This window comes from Fusarium oxysporum, chromosome 3, assembly GCF_000149955.1.
Source record: "Fusarium oxysporum f. sp. lycopersici 4287 chromosome 3, whole genome shotgun sequence".
NCBI classification, from domain to species: domain Eukaryota; kingdom Fungi; phylum Ascomycota; class Sordariomycetes; order Hypocreales; family Nectriaceae; genus Fusarium; species Fusarium oxysporum.
In genome coordinates this window covers 943,872-961,549 of record NC_030988.1, presented here as the reverse complement: position 1 = coordinate 961,549, position 17,678 = coordinate 943,872, and the positions used below count along the sequence as shown (strand labels likewise).

General features: G+C 47.8%; 8 protein-coding genes across 17 annotated transcripts; 5 read left to right on the top strand and 3 right to left on the bottom strand.

Moving 5' to 3' along the window:
• Window positions 1–148: 148 nt before the first annotated feature.
• FOXG_12524 (uncharacterized protein) lies at window positions 149–1,953 on the bottom strand. 9 transcript variants are annotated; one of them, XM_018392329.1, is made up of 7 exons: window positions 1,788–1,953; window positions 1,706–1,738; window positions 1,600–1,641; window positions 1,206–1,541; window positions 930–1,157; window positions 846–882; window positions 179–793 (listed from the first exon to the last, which is right to left on the bottom strand). In XM_018392329.1, exons 1-7 carry the CDS (start codon window positions 1,835–1,837, stop codon window positions 257–259), a joined length of 1,263 nt encoding a protein of 420 aa, XP_018251938.1. In that variant the 5' UTR covers window positions 1,838–1,953; the 3' UTR covers window positions 179–256. The 9 variants fall into 9 exon arrangements, with proteins under 9 accessions (XP_018251941.1, XP_018251946.1, XP_018251945.1 ...); XM_018392332.1 differs by lacking the exon at window positions 1,706–1,738 and having other exon boundaries at window positions 149–793; window positions 1,600–1,697; window positions 1,788–1,929; XM_018392330.1 differs by lacking the exon at window positions 1,706–1,738 and having other exon boundaries at window positions 1,600–1,697; window positions 1,747–1,953.
• Window positions 1,954–2,571: 618 nt separating this feature from the next.
• FOXG_12523 (uncharacterized protein) lies at window positions 2,572–4,560 on the top strand. Its single transcript, XM_018392328.1, has 2 exons — window positions 2,572–3,325; window positions 3,389–4,560. The coding sequence occupies exons 1-2, from the start codon at window positions 2,837–2,839 to the stop codon at window positions 4,175–4,177; spliced, it is 1,278 nt and encodes a 425-aa protein (XP_018251937.1). The 5' UTR covers window positions 2,572–2,836; the 3' UTR covers window positions 4,178–4,560.
• A 1,859-nt stretch (window positions 4,561–6,419) lies between these two features.
• On the top strand, window positions 6,420–7,741 carry FOXG_20967 (uncharacterized protein). The gene is made up of 2 exons (XM_018401296.1): window positions 6,420–6,825; window positions 6,873–7,741. The coding sequence occupies exons 1-2, from the start codon at window positions 6,731–6,733 to the stop codon at window positions 7,375–7,377; spliced, it is 600 nt and encodes a 199-aa protein (XP_018251936.1). The 5' UTR covers window positions 6,420–6,730; the 3' UTR covers window positions 7,378–7,741.
• FOXG_20966 (uncharacterized protein) lies at window positions 6,524–8,965 on the bottom strand. 2 transcript variants are annotated; one of them, XM_018401294.1, is made up of 3 exons: window positions 8,415–8,965; window positions 8,062–8,364; window positions 6,524–8,014 (listed from the first exon to the last, which is right to left on the bottom strand). In XM_018401294.1, exons 1-3 carry the CDS (start codon window positions 8,920–8,922, stop codon window positions 7,800–7,802), a joined length of 1,026 nt encoding a protein of 341 aa, XP_018251934.1. In that variant the 5' UTR covers window positions 8,923–8,965; the 3' UTR covers window positions 6,524–7,799. The 2 variants fall into 2 exon arrangements, with proteins under 2 accessions (XP_018251934.1, XP_018251935.1); XM_018401295.1 differs by having other exon boundaries at window positions 7,653–8,364.
• A 1,289-nt stretch (window positions 8,966–10,254) lies between these two features.
• On the top strand, window positions 10,255–11,604 carry FOXG_12522 (uncharacterized protein; the record flags this gene model as incomplete). Its single annotated transcript, XM_018392327.1, has 2 exons — window positions 10,255–11,340; window positions 11,389–11,604. 2 exons carry the CDS (start codon window positions 10,255–10,257, stop codon window positions 11,524–11,526), a joined length of 1,224 nt encoding a protein of 407 aa, XP_018251933.1. The 3' UTR covers window positions 11,527–11,604.
• A 1,218-nt stretch (window positions 11,605–12,822) lies between these two features.
• FOXG_20965 (uncharacterized protein) lies at window positions 12,823–13,564 on the bottom strand. The gene is made up of 2 exons (XM_018401293.1): window positions 13,139–13,564; window positions 12,823–13,086 (listed from the first exon to the last, which is right to left on the bottom strand). Exons 1-2 carry the CDS (start codon window positions 13,298–13,300, stop codon window positions 12,943–12,945), a joined length of 306 nt encoding a protein of 101 aa, XP_018251932.1. The 5' UTR covers window positions 13,301–13,564; the 3' UTR covers window positions 12,823–12,942.
• Window positions 13,565–14,074: 510 nt separating this feature from the next.
• On the top strand, window positions 14,075–15,598 carry FOXG_20964 (uncharacterized protein). Its single transcript, XM_018401292.1, has 2 exons — window positions 14,075–14,464; window positions 14,519–15,598. The coding sequence occupies exon 2, from the start codon at window positions 14,619–14,621 to the stop codon at window positions 15,036–15,038; it is 420 nt and encodes a 139-aa protein (XP_018251931.1). The 5' UTR covers window positions 14,075–14,464; window positions 14,519–14,618; the 3' UTR covers window positions 15,039–15,598.
• A 1,055-nt stretch (window positions 15,599–16,653) lies between these two features.
• FOXG_12520 (uncharacterized protein) lies at window positions 16,654–17,678 on the top strand. The gene is made up of 2 exons (XM_018392326.1): window positions 16,654–17,000; window positions 17,069–17,678. The coding sequence occupies exons 1-2, from the start codon at window positions 16,823–16,825 to the stop codon at window positions 17,593–17,595; spliced, it is 705 nt and encodes a 234-aa protein (XP_018251930.1). The 5' UTR covers window positions 16,654–16,822; the 3' UTR covers window positions 17,596–17,678.

Genomic DNA, 17,678 nt, shown 5'->3' with positions numbered 1-17,678 from the left:
CTCTGTTTATGAAATTGAGTACCTGCTACCCAGTGAGCAGGCACACAAGCTGAAGAATCAGTCAGGCATTAACTGCTTCGTCCAGAAAGACATATATCCCTTTGGGTGATTCTTTGCAGGAACAGTTATAGGAGAAGGGTAGTATTTAGATCATATGTGTATTTTTTACCATTTGTTTCTTCACAGTGTGGCTCTCATAACGGTTATAACGCTACTACATGTAAAACTGCTAATTTCTCAAACCTGCTACTACATCCTACGGCCACGATAGAATAGCTTTTAGGTTATTGAGTCGCCCGACGTATGAATTTGTCTCGCTAATGTACTTTAATGTCTCATCCAACAATCTAGGCAGGTTGATTCCTAAATCAACAATCATGCATGAGGGTGACACTTGGGACTGCGTGTACAAAGCTATCGCGTACAAGTAGGCATTGACCATCAATGCGTTCAAGGGGTTCTTGCCGGTTAAAATGCCGTTGAGGGGAAGCCAGAGTTTGTAGTCCTGCAGCCGTCGGATCTGTTTGAATTGACTTTCGGCGGGTGTTGACGGTGTCAGGTCCTCTGCTAAGGCGATAAGGGACTGAAGATGTCTCCAAGTGCTGTCATCTGCTTCCTGCTTTTTCAACACCTTCTCAAAGTTCTGCATCTCGATAATTATACGCTGCATTACATTCGACTCTCCATATTCTGTCTTCGCTCCTGTATGAGGATGAGTAGTTGGCCGCCAAGCTTTCCTAGTCATGAGGTACAATCTGGATCGGTGTCCCATAGTGTGACAAGCCAGAAGAAGCTAGAATTCATGTCAACTAGGATGAAAAATATAACAAGGGAGGGATACTTACAGCTGACATTCCTTTCGCAATCTGTCTTCGACTCAACCTGGCTGTGTCAGGATATCTGTCCCCAAGTAAGCGGCGCGCACTCACATGTCTTCGCAGAGCCATAGAAGTGCCATGGAGGCAACCAGTGCACCGTCTACGTTTTCTGGTCTCAAATTGGACAAGCAGTCTCTGAGATCCTGAGCGGCCAGTATTTGGTAGTGATACCCTTTATGGCGGGCATGTTGATTGTGAGTTACCGACGCTACTTGATAGGCCGAGAGGGCAAGGACGCCGTTCATGGCTAGTCGGGACGATGGAATAATACTAAAGAAGCTAATATGAGAGAGTTAGCAGAGGAAAGAAGTTGTTGAACAAACAAACCTTGGTAAGTAAGACGATATAACTGTCAGATTGTTCACCCCCATTGTTGTAAGTCTGTCTTGGTTACTTGCTGCTTGGTAAACGAGGTACAAGTCATCTTTGGAGTAGATCATCGTTTGTAGGGGTATTCTGATACGACCGTCGGGTATAGGCATTGACCCTGTCCTTTTCCACTGCCTCACCGCTGCCATAGCCTCGGCTGACCACAATCGACGAAGCTTGGAGTTTGAACGACGGCCGGAGGAGGTAATTCCAGGTGAAGCTTGACGCAGCAACTCTTCTCGTGATGGTATATCGTGGTATGCACATCTGACTTTGTGCTTGGTACAGTTCTGACTGATGAGGCATGAGCCGATGGTCGTCAAAGTATGGCAGCACGGCACATTCGACCTACCATTGAGGGTAGTTCTCGTCGCAGCGGATATGACGACGCTTACTAGAACAGACGAATCCTGGTTAGTATGTTCAAATAGTATCGAATATCCAAGAGTCCTACACACCACGTTAGACAACCATTGCGCGATTTCGTATGGCTACATACGGTCAGCCAATCAGTTGGGGGTCAAGAGTTCGCACGCATACCTCCTCCCTGATATACTTCGGCGGGGCTTTGGACAGGTCCGGCGCAGCATGATTCAGACAGAAGAGAATGAATTGCAATGTCACTAATGGGCGTCTCTGGAGCGATCCCACTTGCAGTTTTAATCACCAGATTTTGTTATCAAGACGGGAAATTAGGTGCGTTTGCACAAGCGGCCATATGCTTCTCTTAAATACCCTCGTGCTGGACCATTGGAGAACAGTACAGACAGGGTCCCGCTCTGACTGTGGACCGAACGAGAGTGCTCTTTCTTGAACGCAGGTACTATCGATACCTCATAGGCCTTCACACCGTGTCACATCAATTAGCGCAATTGCTGGTTCGGGGATTGAAGCCGATCACTAAAAAGGGGTACAGACGAATCGGATGCGACACAAGCGAAGAGAACGGTGTTGAAACTTACATATAGCCCTGTATGCAGGAAGTAGAGGTAATCCCTGTTGCTGGGTTCCGGAGCCTCAACTGTCGCAGCCCCAAGATCCATAGATAGATCGCTAGCTCTTAGTTCATCCAGCAGAGCCGAGCTTACTTCACAGGCCCCAGCTTGCCACTCTCGTCCAGGATGCTTGCATCTGTAGCATCAGAACATACAGCAACCCCGTCTAGGACTATCTCCAAGAACTTTGATGCACCAACCGGCGCCGTTTCCCCAGGCACGTCACGGCTCCGGGCCTATCCACACCACGCACTAAAAGGTCCCATCCTTTTATACTTAGCAAAAACCCCTGTACCAAGCCTTACCCTGATCTCTTTTGCTAAGCTTACGCCCTCTTTTCCATAATCCATAATCTCCAAAAGCTCAGCCTCCATTCACGGTTGCGTCGTTCCTGGGTTTCCTATACACTACACTGCACCGCATGTACGCACGTACACGGTCGACTTGGATCAGATTGAATCGGGGGTTTCTCCTTTCCCAATTGTTGCCCGTCGCTATAAGTATCAGCCTGTCCCACTGCAACTCTCGCGCCGACAGTCAAAGATCACTTTCATCCTCCTCCGCCAGCAGCCCTCCGATGTTCATCCATCCGCCATGGCTACATCAGATACTTTGCCTCCCATCCGTGGAAATGGCACGCACGGATCCTCGCCTGTAGCTCTAGCGCATAATCAGCCTACCGACCCGCCATACGCATATCCCAATGCCGTCAATGGCGATCTTCTTTCAGGCCAGCAGTCTCCGCCCGGTCAACCTGAACAGTACCTCCCGCCTCTGCAGCCGCAATTTAACCCCCGATACTCGGCCTATCCTCCTATTGTGTCGGATCAAAAGTTTTACTATTACGGTGGCCACCGTCCCCCATACGGGCAAGAGCTCTATGGCACGATCCTCTACTATAACTACTACCATAAACAACCTCCTCCAGGATCTTCACCGCCAGATGGCCACCCGGGATACCGTGACATTCTCGCTGGTGTCGATAAATGCTCCGAAGTTGGACATGGTAGTGAGCGTCCTATGGCCCAGACAGCCCCGCGAAAACGGGCGTCAATTGCTTGCAGGTATTGCCGGAAGAAAAGGGTTTGTGCCAGGCGATGTTTGGGGGAAATGTCATTGCCGCTCAAAAATGCTGACTATCTATAGATCCGTTGCAGCGGCTACCAGAGCGCCCCCGGTGGCAAATGCCAGAATTGCGCCCGTATGAACGAAGAATGTATCTTTCAGCCCGCATCTTCTTCAAGCTCGACAGCTTTTATCCCCGTGTCAGCACTCCCAGGAGGTGTACCCCCGGGCACTCAACTCTTCGGTGCCCATGGGCAACCGCTGGCACTAAGCACAGCTCAAGCACCTCCACAAATCCATGTTGCTCATCAGGGAGCCCCTCGTCTTTCTGCGAACTACTATGGCCCTGTCCAGTCACCCGCAGAATCTTTGTCGTCTTATGGCGATCCGAGTGCTGATGACGGCAACCAGCTTGCAGGACGACGGCGTCGCAGGACGTCAGAAGAACAGGATGAAGGCTATAGACTGCCTCCACCACGAAGTGCCGTGGACAATGACCCGCGCAGAAGGTCTCCAGCAGAATTTTCAAACCACAGCAGCCCAGGTGGGGTGGCGTACCTTCCGTATCAAGGCGCAAGACAAAGCCGTCAAAACCCAACGAGCGGCAGTTTGCCTCAAGCTGCAACGACTGGTTGTCATGCGGCCTCTGCACCCGGCGGTTGTTCTCCGACAGGCCAAAATGGGCCAAGTGGTGCATTTACTTTCACGAGACAAGGGCAGCAGCCCAAGGGAGGAAATGCATCAATCATGAGTCTGAGAAGTTTGGTAGACAATAGCGATAAGACTGTGATGGACCCAATCAACCTGGGCCTGGCCAACCAGGCGGACGACGAGATGTCAGCGGCTAACGGGATTGCGACCAATGGTTGACGCTGCCGGACACGTCAACGGGGGACAGTCGGAATTACGAACGACAACGCTTGCCGATGAGTTTGTCGGTTTCCACCGAAAGGCAGCTAACAAGCTGATGGCGATTGCCTTATTTAATACCCTTTCCGGATCGGCTACTCGCCTGCTTTTCCGGGAAGCGACATGAACGTGCCTCACGTGAACCTGTACGGGGGGAAAATCAGAAGGCGGAGGTGCATCGCGATAATAATACAGGAAACATCAAGATCTAGAAAAAGTTGTTTAGTCTCGATACAAAGCGCGGTAGGTCGTTTGCAGGGTGCCCTAGATTGGTGCGATTGATCAATTGAGCCTGTCATGTTTTTCAAATGTTTTCGATACCTTATTCCTCTGTGACAGGTCTGTAAAAGAAAAAAAAGTCGACCTCGTATCCTCTTTGAGGACCAAGAAGCTCCAGCGGGGTAAGATTAGGCACTGGTCCCAGTAAAGATAGCAGTATCAAAAAATACATTCTTTCTCTAGCTAATTAATTGGCCTAGATTTTAGATACCTGTGATTACCCAGCTATGCCACCGTGATTCGTATTCGTATCTGTGGCTTTGATCAAAAGCCAATCAATGCTAGAGCAGGCCCCACAAAACAGTATCACTCGTGCTACTTGGTCGGGTTTGCCCTTTCATTTCCCAATCATATCCTTAGCGTAGCTTCAATCTCGCAATACCAGCGTCTACATTTTGAGGATGCAATAACCCTGAATATCAGCACGATGCAGTGAGTATCATATGGACAGCCGAGGCTACAGACGTCTTTTTGTTTGTTTGTTTGTTTGTTTGTATATTTTTCGTCTGGGTGGCTGTAACGAAGCCAGATCTCCTACTGGAGCAAAAGACGTGCTGAGCTAGCTAGGTACAGGGAAACCCCGCTTCCTTCACCATCCAGCATACCAATGGCACAAAAGGTGCTGTATTTCTCAAGCCCGTCACCCGTCAGCGGGTTCGGGGGCAATCTATTGTCGAACTTTTTCCACCGACCAGAATTCTCTCGCGCATCACTACATCTGCCGACGCAGTCCACAATCTCCAGTAACCAAGTTGTAGCTCGTAGTCGACTGTCGCGGCGGCAGGGAAAAACCTCGGGAAGGAATCAGAGGCCGACGGTGCGGCTTGCCTTCAAAGGAGAAAAACCCATCGCAATCGGCGTCGTTGATCGGGAGGATGTCGCTACCGATGCCATGGGCATCGTCCTCCGATATCTAAGGCGTTCTGGTTCTGAGGTGCCGCCATTAGATCCGACAAAGGTGTTGTCAGAGAAGGCGAACTCTCCAAAATTCCTTCTCTGAAAACTGCTGTTAGGGAGCCGATAGCATCCCCGCAGTTTTGTGTGGTCGCGTGGCCTGCAGAAAATCCCGCTCCTAACACGGCACTAACAGTGCGTGCCAAGAAAGAATTTTTACAGGGGAGAGTTAGGCTACAGACGTCGGTTGTACAGGAGGGCCAGTGCAGGGTAGCTTTCAATTGCTGCCCGAGATCAACGGCCCATAGCAACGTCACAGTCGATAACTAGCCGGATATACAGGGTAGAAGGAAATTTACGCCGTCATTCTATTAATCGAGACTACAAACAAGCTAAGAGAATGCATGTTGTTCAAAGTAACCAAAGAGCCGCTTTTCAACGCACGATGGCTCGTGCCGACCCGCAAACGCATCTCAGACGCCAAAATTGCTTTAGTCAATCGATGATCTACTATCGCTGTTCTGCTTCCTGATTGGGTCAGCGAAGTTAGGAGGGGTGAAAAATCCCGCATTGGGAGCAAACATGTGAATAGAAAACGAGCGATTTAACTTATCTGTTTGCTCAAAGTGCCAGTCCATAAGAGCCGCAGACCTGAAATGTTTACCCAACGACGTTGCGGTACGATATTTCCAGTAGAAAACACATATCTTTGCAAAACAAGTTTGTCACCCTGGCGGAAACCTTTGAGGGAATCATTCAGGATAAGACACAAATAAAAGTGTGCTTTGGCGTGCGTCACCTCTATTTGATGCTGTTTGAAGGATGTGTCATACGTGGCCATGCCGGAAAAGTGCAAAGCTTTTAGAGTCTCGATTGTCTTGTGGGGTAGTCGAGGTGTCGTGTGTCATGGCCATTCGCTGACATGACGTCACGGTCTCGATAATTAACCAGCACTGCGGGGTATGAGGGAATTACTGGACGATCAGAGTATCAGTCAGATAGATGCTCGAGATGATCACCTGTTTCTGCAAGCAATTGAATCAGGGCCTCGATATGCAGGGCCCTGATATGCAAGAAATCCCGTGCTGCTTTGAGAGGTCTAGGTCTGATGACATGTGTTACCCCACCTCTTCATGTTGATACCCCTCCTCTTAGCGGTCCTCCTAAAAGTTTCTCTCCTTCATCTCACGATGGCATCTTTGGCGAATAAACAACCTGTCAAGGGTTGAAACTTGCACGCGCTTAGTAGTCCTATATTCCATGAACGTCTGACATTATTACTCCATCGCGTCATTTCGCCTCCTTCCCTTCTCGCCCAAACACCAAGTCTCAGTGCTCAATATGGCTCTCATAAAGAGTTCATGCGTCAAGGACAACTTGATTGCTGGACTTCAGCGAAGGCTCACGCATGACGATTTAGATGAGTCTTGTTATACGTGCGACTCTCGATTTTTTATGTGTAACATATCGCTCATATATATAGATATCGGGGACTCCCTTTGGAAGATATATTTCTGATAGACGAAAACGAGTATAAATACCATCTTCCTCTCCTAAGGGCCATTCTCGAGCGGTTTAATGCTACAAATCAATTCGCCATAATTCGTCCGCATCGGCATATCCCAGTACAACCCGGTTCTCATATGGTTTGGAACTTCGGTAAACATAAACAACTGCGATACTATTACGGAAAGACTGCTACAAACCGAGGAACTCACCTCGATCAGTTATGTGGACGTAAATTTGTCGTTGTAGGAGGCAAGCTAGTACCTGTTGAATATTGTCTAAGCCCGCTGCCTGATCTATGTGAAGTGGGCTTGGCATTATATGATACATTCACTGGCTATGTGACGAAACACCACCTCGAGTCGATTTTTGGACTCGAGTACATTATCACTGGGCTTTCTAAGAAGAAGTGGGCAGAGCATGTTTTCCCAGACTATGGATACATGATTTTGGTTGACCTGCAGATGAAGCCGAGGAGGTAGTGACAGGTTGGAGTTGGCGGTCGGACACAGAGGCTTTGTCCGGAGAGACGCACGTATGTGTGAAACCTCTGAGTACTGCCAAGCATGAGCGGCGTCCAATATTGAGAAAAGGAACTACCCCTAGTATTGATGACGTTGTTTGTGCATTAATGAACTGTGGAGCTCACGATGGTGGAGAAGCTACCCTGTAGCAATTATCCAGTCAATGGCGAGATGGCTCCGAACTATTCGATGAGAAAGTGACATGGACAGGCAGTTAGAGGCAAGATTTAGAAGAGCTCAAGAATTAATATGCATACACTAGTCGGCCTACCTAATTTCCAGTGACTCAATCACTATCTAGTGGCCACCTCTATCCTGACTGTATCAATCCGTCAAAGGGCCCGGATCAGCCTCGATATGAGCCGACCAAGAGTTGATAATTAATCGCATCTAACAGATCCCGGTAGCTGTTCCAATGCTTGCGATATCTCTTTAGTAACAAAGTAATTTAAATAGAACTCTTCCCTCGTCGCAGAGACCATAAGTGTTGCTATAGGGTCAACGGAAGGTAAATCTTTCAAGACATATTCGCAACTTTCCTCACTCTTGACCCGCCATGAACGAGCATTCGATGAGCTGCTTTTTGCTCCTGCTGCTATTGTTTGGTTAGGATGGTTTGGTAACTGTCAAGCTTGAACATACTTTGATCAATACCTATTGATAAACTTTCAAATAAACTTGCTGTTTCTGCTCTTGGGAAGAAAGATAAACACAGGGGCTGGTCAGAGCCGGGTTCACAGGCGTCAAGGATTGCCCTCGAATCGACTAGATCCGGCCTTCGCCTTATTGATGTTAAAGCTTGGTCGCCATCGATTTGTTTAACAACCAAAGGAAGTACTTTCCTCTTTTTGGGGGCCGGCTCATCGGCTTCGCATCCAGCATTATCGTTTGCGAGATTCTTGCTCAAACATTTTCGCACAACAGTTTCCTTGAACACTTCATAGTCTTCCTATAATGAGATTCGAAGCCTTTTCTTGACGGGGTTGAAAACATACCTCCAGCCCATTTGGGAATGGATTTTATCCAACCCGGGATGACAAGGAGAAATTCCTTCTGCTCAAGGTCGGACTTGAGGTTGTGAACTTGTATGTATTGCTCAGCAAGCCTACATATTTCTTGGAAATCATTAATTTTGAGAGACTTGATTCTGTTAACAGCCAGTGTTATGCCTAAAAACACGACAGTATGGATTTTGACCTCCGTTTTCAGCTTGTGTCGAATTTCGTTGTTTTTGATGTAAGTCTTATTGGTCTCTTTGGTGGTTTGTCGATCTTGATCTATAAAGTCAAAAACGTTCTTGACTCGCTTTGGAAGGCCATGGACTCGATCACGTAATTCTTTGGCCGCTTCTGAAAACAGGGCAACATTGATAACTGTCCCACGGAAAGTTTCCAGTGCGCTAGTTAATTGTTTCGAGTCGCTCCCAGGGTCAATGGTGTTGCACGCATTTCTCTCAAAGTCTTTGATGCGACTTATCATAACTTGCATATACCGGTTTGCCATATTGGACTGTGTGCCTTGCCTCGTTACTTGGCGAGAAGAGAATGGTGTAAAGGTAAAAAGACCTGAAGGGCGAGCGCGAGGTAAAAAGACCTGGAGGGGGAGCGCGAGGTAAAAAGACCTGAAGGGGGAGCGCGAGGCAAAAAGACCTGACAGGGGTTGACAAGGCCGTCGCAAGTGCAGGGATCGACGCTAGATCCCAGCCACTCGCTTCCGTAGCCATGTACCGATCAGTCTAGTGCCAATCTGCCACTAGCACCCTGCACACTAAACTTTAAGATCCTAAAGCTCATGAAAGTGTAGGAGCTCCAGATGTCTTTCATGTCTGGTATGTCTGCACCAGTAACTTTGAAGTATATGACCAGAGGATAAAATGGAACGGTAGGGACTCCTTAAAAAAAAGAAAAAAAAAAGGAAAATCCATATACGTATTAGGCATAACTTTTGGAGAAACCCACACTCTCATGAGGTTCGATGGAAGCTGTAGCAGGGATCCAGAAAGCGAAATGTAGCCATAGCTGGTTGGACGTAAACATACTGGTGATCCTGCAGCCTCATGTACGTGAACAGTCAGGGGCTGCGCGGTGGGTGTAAGGATAGCACCTCAACGTCTGGATGATTGCAGCCTCACCGTTTTGAAGGTAGCCGATTAGCCTACAAGAATGTCGAACTCGAGCTCTATCAACGTCACTGAATCTCCCTCCCAGTTACCGAAGCCCCCTCTCGGCCATTGAAGCTCCCTCTCAGTCTTTTCCAACTCCCTCCCAGTCGTTCCACATCCCTCCTAGTCACTGAATCTCCCTCCCAGTTACCGAAGCTCCCTCTCAGTCACCGAAGCTCCCTCTCGGCCATTGTATCTTCCTCACAGACTTACCAGCTCCCTCTCAGAATTACCAGCTCCCTCCCAGCCTTGCCAACTCCCTCTCAGTCACTGAAGCTCCCCCTCCCAGTCAATGGATGAATTTCATTTTGCTATCGGTTTCCAAAACAATCTTGTTATATCGGGCGTATGCTATGCTAGGCGTTGTGAGAGCACCAAAGTAGCTAGCCATTACAACTGGCTTCGGTTTCGGATTGGGTAAAGTTACATACCAGTCGTGGAAGACCAGCATGAGTGTAACTCCAAAGCAATGGGTAGACTGGTACGACTCCGTCATTACAAAGCCCTGCCCAGGCTGTGACAAGATTATAACAGATCGTCGGAAACATATGCTAGTTTGTGCAAAAACAAAAATCAGTGAGATGAGGAAGCAGGTTCCTGCTGTCCCTTGCTATTTTCACGAACGACCCCGGGATTGTAGTCCAAAGAAAGTAGACCATTGTCGAAAAGTGGCTATGGACGCTTATGTGGAATGGGTGAAGAAAGTCCTCGAAGAGGAAATCGAAAAGGTCGAGACAAAAATCTCGACATTAGATCCCGCAACAAGAGAGTTCAAAGACTCAACAGAGTCGTTGGCCTATCTACGGTCAGTCCAGCCCGGCAAGCCCATCACAAAAGATCAATACATGCGAAAAGAGTATGGGGAAAGCCTCGATGAGTTCATTTTTTGCTCTCTGGACGAGGCCATTGAAATCCTGACAAACGGGCCATGTTTACTACCTATGGTTATACCTGCCCCACCTATCACAGAAGAAGACTACTATCACTTCATCCTAGAACGGGCAGAGCTCGAGAAGCAGATTGCTCAATTGCCATCGGTTGATGTGTACGACTCAGGAAAAAAGTCACCTGAAAGGATTCCAGAGAAGTGGTCTGGTCAAGAGGCAATGTTGAGATTCTACAGTGACGATATGCCGTCCATCAACATGCTCAACATTCGGATTGAAATTAAGACAGGCAACAGCAGATGGATGGCAAAGATTCCTGGCTATGATATAATACCGCGAGTTGTAGAGCAGGCTGAGAGAGAGGGTGTGGATTTAACGGGCTTCAAAGAATCAATGGAGGTAACTCTCGCAGCATCTCAGGGAGCTGACACTATGGCTCATGTTGACCATGAGGGTGTGGCTACCAGCATTGACATGTGGATGGGATTGAAGATCTGGATGTTATCGTATGACTTCTCTGGTAAGAAGTTGAAAGACTTTGCTGGCAATCGTCGATGCCCTCCTCTAATTGCTTTACTACTGGGCGAACGCTATAAACTATACCAGCCGCCGAGTACCGTTCACGCTGTTCACACCTGTGAGACTTCTATCGCGGTGTGTGATATGTATCTGGACTCACGGACGACGCCATCTACTTTGGAACACATACTGCTGGAGACCAGTAATGATGCAATTACAAATGACGACCATCATAAAGACTTAGTGCCAGTCCTAGATAGAATTTTGGCATTTTGGATGACAGATTCGAAGATGAAGAACACCGAGCGGTGTCCAGATGACAAGCATTTGTCAGGAGCAAAGAAAAATTTGATGGTATGCTACGATATCACATTTGAGTCCATGGCTGACGCACCCCTCTAGATCATCAAACAACACATAAAGGGTCGTATACCCAAACCTCGTAGACGAGGGAATGTGACAAAGGGGAAGAAATTCACGAGCAGGGCGCAAAAAGATGGATCGAGAAGACCAGGAGCAGCGAACAACAAACAGACGTGAGCTTGTGCTGAGGCCCAAGACATAGACAGAAAATCAGACGTATAGAAGTAGTCATAACTGAGCTTCTATTGGGAAAGAGTCGAGCACGGTAAAGGGAGGAATCTCAAGTCTGGAACTGGAATAAAAGCGAGGAGGGTCAAGAGAAAGAAGACGTGTTAGTGTCTAGAACGACCGGATGAAATTTCAAAAGGCTCAAGCGATAGTCATGTTCATAGCGGAGGGTGTCTACTCGATGGAGTAGAGGTGGAATCGGCCTGTTGGGTTGGCAGACGGGATGGAAGGCAACGCGGTAATCAGGTTGCAGAGCATCTCCCTTAAAGAAATATTTTGATTGAACCTGGGAATCGACAGTATCAAATCCAAGTCTTTCTGAAAGAATTGGTAGATTGCTTGGAAAATGGGCGAAAGTTGTTGTCCCAGAAATACCTGGGCGAGGTGATCTGCCTTCCGACCAGCATCATAAACGCGCTACGTATACTCTCAAAGGTGGTGTAGTGTTCGGTATAAACTACGCAACCAAAGAGGGTCTTCTGATTATCTCAAAGGATCTTCGAGATAGAGGCAGGGAAACTTTCTGACTGTTGATAAGGAAGATGTAGCCCCGCTTCTCGAAAGTATCAAATCGTGTTTTAAGTGTTTTGAAGAAGGAGATGAGCAATTGGGGTAAGCACTTTCGGTTTTCGATAAGTCTCGAGGAGAACCGAGGTGTGACAGCATCACCGTTGCCGGAGGGTGAAAGATCTAGTAGATACGTGTCGAAGGGGGCAGCAACTGGCGAGCAAGGTGTCGGGGAGACGAGTAACCTAGATTTCAACGAAGGAAGGGAGAAAATGGTGGATCAGGAGTTCTAATGTATTGGGAAACCTCCAAATACGAGAAGCAGAACTGGATGAAGCATCGGAGAAGACGATGGAAAGTTTGAGGGCCGAAACGAGCTATATATAGTACATGTCAGCGATTATACCACCGAACATGAAGATTTTCATGCTTAACAAAGACTCGAGGGAAATGTATAGGATGCTTCAAAAGAAGGCCTTCTGAGCTGGATACTCTTGAATCATATTGTACCAGTAACCAGCATATTCTGCCGCTCTGATGGGGAACCGCACTAGCATTATAGAATTGCGAAGATGGACCGTATAGATGCCACCGACTCAGATGCAGGAATGAGTGGAACCAGTGCAGAGACCTGGAAGATCAACAGAAGAAAGGAAGGAAGTTCTCAATTAGCATCTAAGATGTAGAGGGGGAAAGATATAACCACAGCCGATCGGAGATCTAATCCGGGGCATGTCTAAGTAAGAAAAAAGGTATTTGTATACTGTCAATAGAGATTGAGCTATATTCTCTACATTCTCACTATGAGGCAGGATCAGGTCAAGGGGCGAACCAATCCTTGAAATTTATTAAAGACCTTTAGTTATGGTATCCGTATATACGTTCCCGATGAAGTAATAGTATTATTCGACTCTCGAGATGCTTTTGCAGCTCATCATGTATCTCTTCATCCGGTACCCCTTTTTTAAGTAGTTTAACAGTGAAACTATGAGCCGAGTCAAACTAATGAAAAGTATCAACGCCAATCCATAGGGTAGATGCAATATACGCTTACAAGTTTGCGCACTTCGAGGACGGCATCATCGTTGGTGTCATCGCTGTAGATGGAAAAATCGCAACTGTCATCACCGAAAATGCCGTTGTGATCCTCCATATCGACGTGAAATTTATCGTTTTTGTCATCGTTGATGACATTGCAGTTGTGACGGGGCGACATTGCGCTCAGAGAGAGTGCACAATATGGAAAAGTTATGGAGCGCAGAGCGTTCAAATGATAAGACAAATAAAAGACCAGGGCTAACGAAAAAGACGCTTGTTGGTATCAAAGTGTTAGATACTTAACTAGCAACGGTCTCTTGAATAACATACTTCTATGGGCTATCTGCCGCATTTATAAGCCTAGTAGACAACTCTAGAGTAAAAAAGGTTCGCGGAAGTGGCGGTAACATGACTTAGCTTCAACGAGAAAGTTGACTCGAAATGAGAATAACCACATTCATACTTTCCGCTGCACATGATGGCGTCTACCTTTATTGGTGGTGCTCAATCAGATAAAGGCTAGTCCGTGTGTTACCGTGGGCAAGTGAGGCTTATTGGTCGTGATAGACATGCGCTATTGTTGAGGATCGCATCTTGCGTTTACAAGAAAGATTACAGAAGCAGGGAGAACCCCTGTCGTGGCGGTAGGAGCTGAGATAGTGGGCCAGGTACGGATCATCAGCTCCACATCCGGCGGCTAGTGGGCCCCGAGACGTTACCTTGCCCTATACAGCAAGTAATGAAGAAAGCGGGAATTGACGTCGGCTCGCTACACGCGTAATCTGTCTTGGCAGCCAGCAAGAGTCTTGACCCATCGGACCAGGTGCATAATTGTGCAGGGGATGAATGATGCCACCAACGTCGATCCTGATCTCGCCTTCATTGACTTGGCGGCCACGGGATTCAATTGAATCCATGTGATTATTTGAGAGAGATTAAGTGGTTCGCTCTCGGAGGAGTGCTCAGGGGCAGGAAGCCTGTTATAATATCAACTTTCTCCTCAAGCCATGGGTATGTACCTGAATCCTCCTTGTTGCTCAGCTACCTGGTCAAGTCTCCCGCCCATAACTCGTACCACCATTTATGCTCTTGTACATATTTTACTTCGGCTTCTCTACGCAAATTCAGTTTAACTTTACTTCTGTTGTGCTCCGATACTGTCTCTGAACTGTCATGAACTGTCTGTTCATCCCTAACGGCGCCAAGTCTTACCCGGTATTCCCTTGAGCTCCGATCAAAACAACAAAAACTGTTGACCGAGCCTTTGGAGCAAGACTGACTTGAAATTTCAAACGGCTCTTAATCCTCAATCATCAGGCACCAGGCGTCCCGAGACACGAAGGCAGGCCACAGCAACTTTCCGGCCACTATGCTCTGATTCAAATATTCTTTGCAGTTCCGGTCTAGTAGGCGGTCTCACAACACCTCAGCATCGAGTTCCCAACCCGTAACAACTTGGAGGATATCAAAGGTCGTCTACAACTCCACACCACTCTATGCCTGTCAAAAAAAAAAAAAAAAAAAAAAAAAGAAAAAAGAAAAAAATATGTGATGATCGCCGTCCGGTAGGACATGATGAGGACCACGGCCGAGTCCCCTCGCATCTAGGGGATATCAAATATAAACATACCGAACAAGCACCTTCTCCGGCACAAAGTAATTCGCAAGTTGGGACTGTCAGAACCATGGCCACCAACCCAAATGCTGGTTCGGAGACCATCACCTACGACGAAACTCCCAACCTTAGTGATCAGATCAACTTCGAAACAGACGTGGATGAGCTGATGAAAGTCATCCAACGCAAGCCACTGCACCCACCTCCGATGATGCTAGGCAAAGGAACCTGTCTAGTGTCGATTGAATTGTGCATTCGGACTCTATGTCACGGGAAGTACACTGCCACTTGTGAGCAATGATGGCCTTCCTAGCTGTGTTTAACCTTCCTTTCTTTACAACCCACAGTAGCGCATCTGGGCTGTCGCTCTTCGCATCGCGGTAATATAACAAGTTGTCAATGATAGGGTAAATTTGCTTGCTAGTGCGAAGCAAAGTGGCAAGTTCTTTTGGCTCAGGGAAAGTAGCAATTATGAAGTTAAGTTCTGGCGGTAAGATAAAGAAATACCATTTCGTCTTTTGGAAGTTGTTTCCAGCTATAGCGGGGAAAGGGTCTGGACAGGAATGTGGCATAGCTCAATGAAAATGATCTAGACGAGACATGACAGACAGAGATGGTAATAAAATAGGTCAACTGCCAGCTTACTAGGTGGGAGTTTTGGGCAGGTTAGGCTTCTCTGGACAAATTCGCATGGTACGCAATAAGCCCCTGCTTTGCGTCCGGAATGGGACCTTGTAAGCTACGTATCTTAGGCATTATTTGTAGGTGTTCTATAACATAGCTATTTCAGTCTATCCCTTTCTTACGAATGCTCCGTCTAAGTAGTTCTACAGGCAGCGGGCCATTGTTTGAAAATTGGGTCGATCAGTTCGTTGTTTTGCTTGCGCTCTCCAGCAATCCGGCGACCCTTAAACCTCTCTATCTGCCAGCAAGTTCAAATTCCAGACCTTCATCCTTATTTCGAACCCCCTTTCGTAACCGTCTGATGTTCGGAGTGGTTTTCAACGTGGCTTCGCCAAAATCTCCAGGCTCAGGTTCAGGCTCATCACTTCCTTTAGTGATCAAGCGCAGAGTTCCAAGATCTTTGACCGTAAGACCCGTATTGGCCTGGTTGCTACCCCCATAGTTGGCTCTGCAGGCTCGACATCTTTTTTATTCTCCCAGTACTGAAGCTGAGGCGGAGTTCCTCAGCCGGACAAACAGCTGATCTTGGTTCGTCTCGAGGCCGTGGACTGTAGCCTTAATTCTGCAACTTCGAGCAGTTTGGATGCCTGCAAGCCAGATGAAACCCTAGTTAAGACGAGGCGGCGAATTTTGATAGGTCACTTACTGTCTAGACGCCGTTGAGCTGCCTTTCGCGCCCTTGTTGCAGGCCTCAACCAAATGGAAGACCTGCGGCAGCCCAAAATACAACACGTGACTCATGAGTTTGAGGAGCACCCCGGATACGTCTGGCCAAGCAGACCTGGATGCTTTCAGCCTCTCGCCTCTTCTACTCCTGGTATGATTGTTGAAACAGCAGAGCCTCAGCTGCTGCCTGGCGATACCCTGCTTTGAGGCGCTACTCGGCCCTTATAGAGAAGCACCGATGCTAGAAACCATTGGTCCAACCGAAGGGGTGGATACCGATTTGGGAAATCTTCATGGGGCACAGCATGAGTGATTTGAGATACTTTCAGCCCCCCAGACCGAGCTACAAAATCAACAGTGAGGCTGAACTGGCCATGATTGATGAAAATGTCTTATGCAATGTTGAGGTGCTAGTTGCCTTGTAGGGCAGACAGTAAAGGCATCAGAAAGGCGACAAGGCAACCATACTGGTTGTGTTCTGGCTTTCCAACATCGAGTGCAGTGCCTCATGTCCATGTTACGGTACGAGAGTATTAATATACAATCTCTTCCCTTCATATTTCCATCTTACTTTCCGTCTATTTCTCAATCGATCACCGGCTCTGGCTTGCAACAGGTCCAGTGAAGTGACAATACTCCCAAATATTTCCGATATTGATCACCAATTTTCATCACAACAGTATCTCTTGACTTGGAATACAATTGCGCCAACTGCTGACTCACCATTCAAACACCATGGCAATGGCTATGCAACCTGCCTACGCCTATTCGGCAGCCCCTTCACGTCACAGACAATACTCGAGTACGAGTAGTGCTTTCAGTGCTTCTGCCAAACCCGACGAGGACTGGACCAAGATCCCAGACCCCGCTGAGCGCCGGAGGATACAGAACCGCATTGCTCAGCGTAACTATCGTATGGTGACTTGAGACTCATTATAGGGTCATGCAAACAGTTTTCGCAGAATTAACAGTTTCTTTCAGGCAAGAAGCTCAAGCGCCGTCTTGAAGACCTTGAGCGCCGTGCTAGTTCCTCTGACGATGCCGAGTCCGACAAGCAGCCACAGAAATCTGCAAAGTCGAAGCAATCCCTCGCCGCACCCAGATCTCAAAAACCGCAACCCGCAACTCCCAGAAGGCCTATTGTCTCCAAGGGTCAGTTCACTCCTCCCATGGAGCCTACTGACGAGCCTTTCTTCTCCGGCACCTACGATGATCGAGCTCGCTCAGATAGCCCTTCTCAGTTCACATACTCAACATACTCTGTTCCCGATGAGATCCTCCTCGCACCCTACGGTTTCGCTCAGCCATACCTAGCCATCACAGCCGCTCATAGCCACCCCAACTACATGACAATGTCTGCAGCGACACTCCCTTCCATGACACACTTTGGAGATGCCATTGAAGTGGGAGACGAAGGATCCACTCCTTACATGCCCTACGGTTACATGCCTCCCACGGACTTCAACTCTGGTAGCCCTTACGAGAAAGTCGCCCCTCGTGTTAGCTGATGCGTTTAAGTATACCTCGCATCCAAACCGATAGTCACGTTACTGGTAGAATTCACAAGCTCCTCCGCTATTGAGTTCCCAGT

Bases quoted from the DNA above. Each gene is read 5' to 3' on its own strand.
- FOXG_12524 (XM_018392329.1), bottom strand. From the start codon at position 1,837: ATGCTGCGCCGGACCTGTCCAAAGCCCCGCCGAAGTATATCAGGGAGG. The intron at 1,642-1,705 runs GTGTGTAGGACT...CGTCTGTTCTAG, and splicing joins CGCAATGGTTGTCTAACGTG to TAAGCGTCGTCATATCCGCT. The intron at 1,158-1,205 runs GTTTGTTTGTTC...CTCTCATATTAG, and splicing joins ATATCGTCTTACTTACCAAG to CTTCTTTAGTATTATTCCAT.
- FOXG_20966 (XM_018401294.1), bottom strand. From the start codon at position 8,922: ATGGCAAACCGGTATATGCAAGTTATGATAAGTCGCATCAAAGACTTT. The intron at 8,365-8,414 runs GTATGTTTTCAA...CATTATAGGAAG, and splicing joins CATTCCCAAATGGGCTGGAG to ACTATGAAGTGTTCAAGGAA. The intron at 8,015-8,061 runs GTATGTTCAAGC...ACCAAACAATAG, and splicing joins ATCAATAGGTATTGATCAAA to CAGCAGGAGCAAAAAGCAGC.
- FOXG_20967 (XM_018401296.1), top strand. From the start codon at position 6,731: ATGGCTCTCATAAAGAGTTCATGCGTCAAGGACAACTTGATTGCTGGA. The intron at 6,826-6,872 runs GTGCGACTCTCG...TCATATATATAG, and splicing joins TTAGATGAGTCTTGTTATAC to ATATCGGGGACTCCCTTTGG.
- FOXG_20965 (XM_018401293.1), bottom strand. From the start codon at position 13,300: ATGTCGCCCCGTCACAACTGCAATGTCATCAACGATGACAAAAACGAT. The intron at 13,087-13,138 runs GTAAGCGTATAT...ACTTTTCATTAG, and splicing joins TCCTCGAAGTGCGCAAACTT to TTTGACTCGGCTCATAGTTT.
- FOXG_12523 (XM_018392328.1), top strand. From the start codon at position 2,837: ATGGCTACATCAGATACTTTGCCTCCCATCCGTGGAAATGGCACGCAC. The intron at 3,326-3,388 runs GTTTGTGCCAGG...GACTATCTATAG, and splicing joins GGTATTGCCGGAAGAAAAGG to ATCCGTTGCAGCGGCTACCA.
- FOXG_12520 (XM_018392326.1), top strand. From the start codon at position 16,823: ATGGCAATGGCTATGCAACCTGCCTACGCCTATTCGGCAGCCCCTTCA. The intron at 17,001-17,068 runs GTATGGTGACTT...AGTTTCTTTCAG, and splicing joins CATTGCTCAGCGTAACTATC to GCAAGAAGCTCAAGCGCCGT.
- FOXG_20964 (XM_018401292.1), top strand. From the start codon at position 14,619: ATGCCTGTCAAAAAAAAAAAAAAAAAAAAAAAAAGAAAAAAGAAAAAA.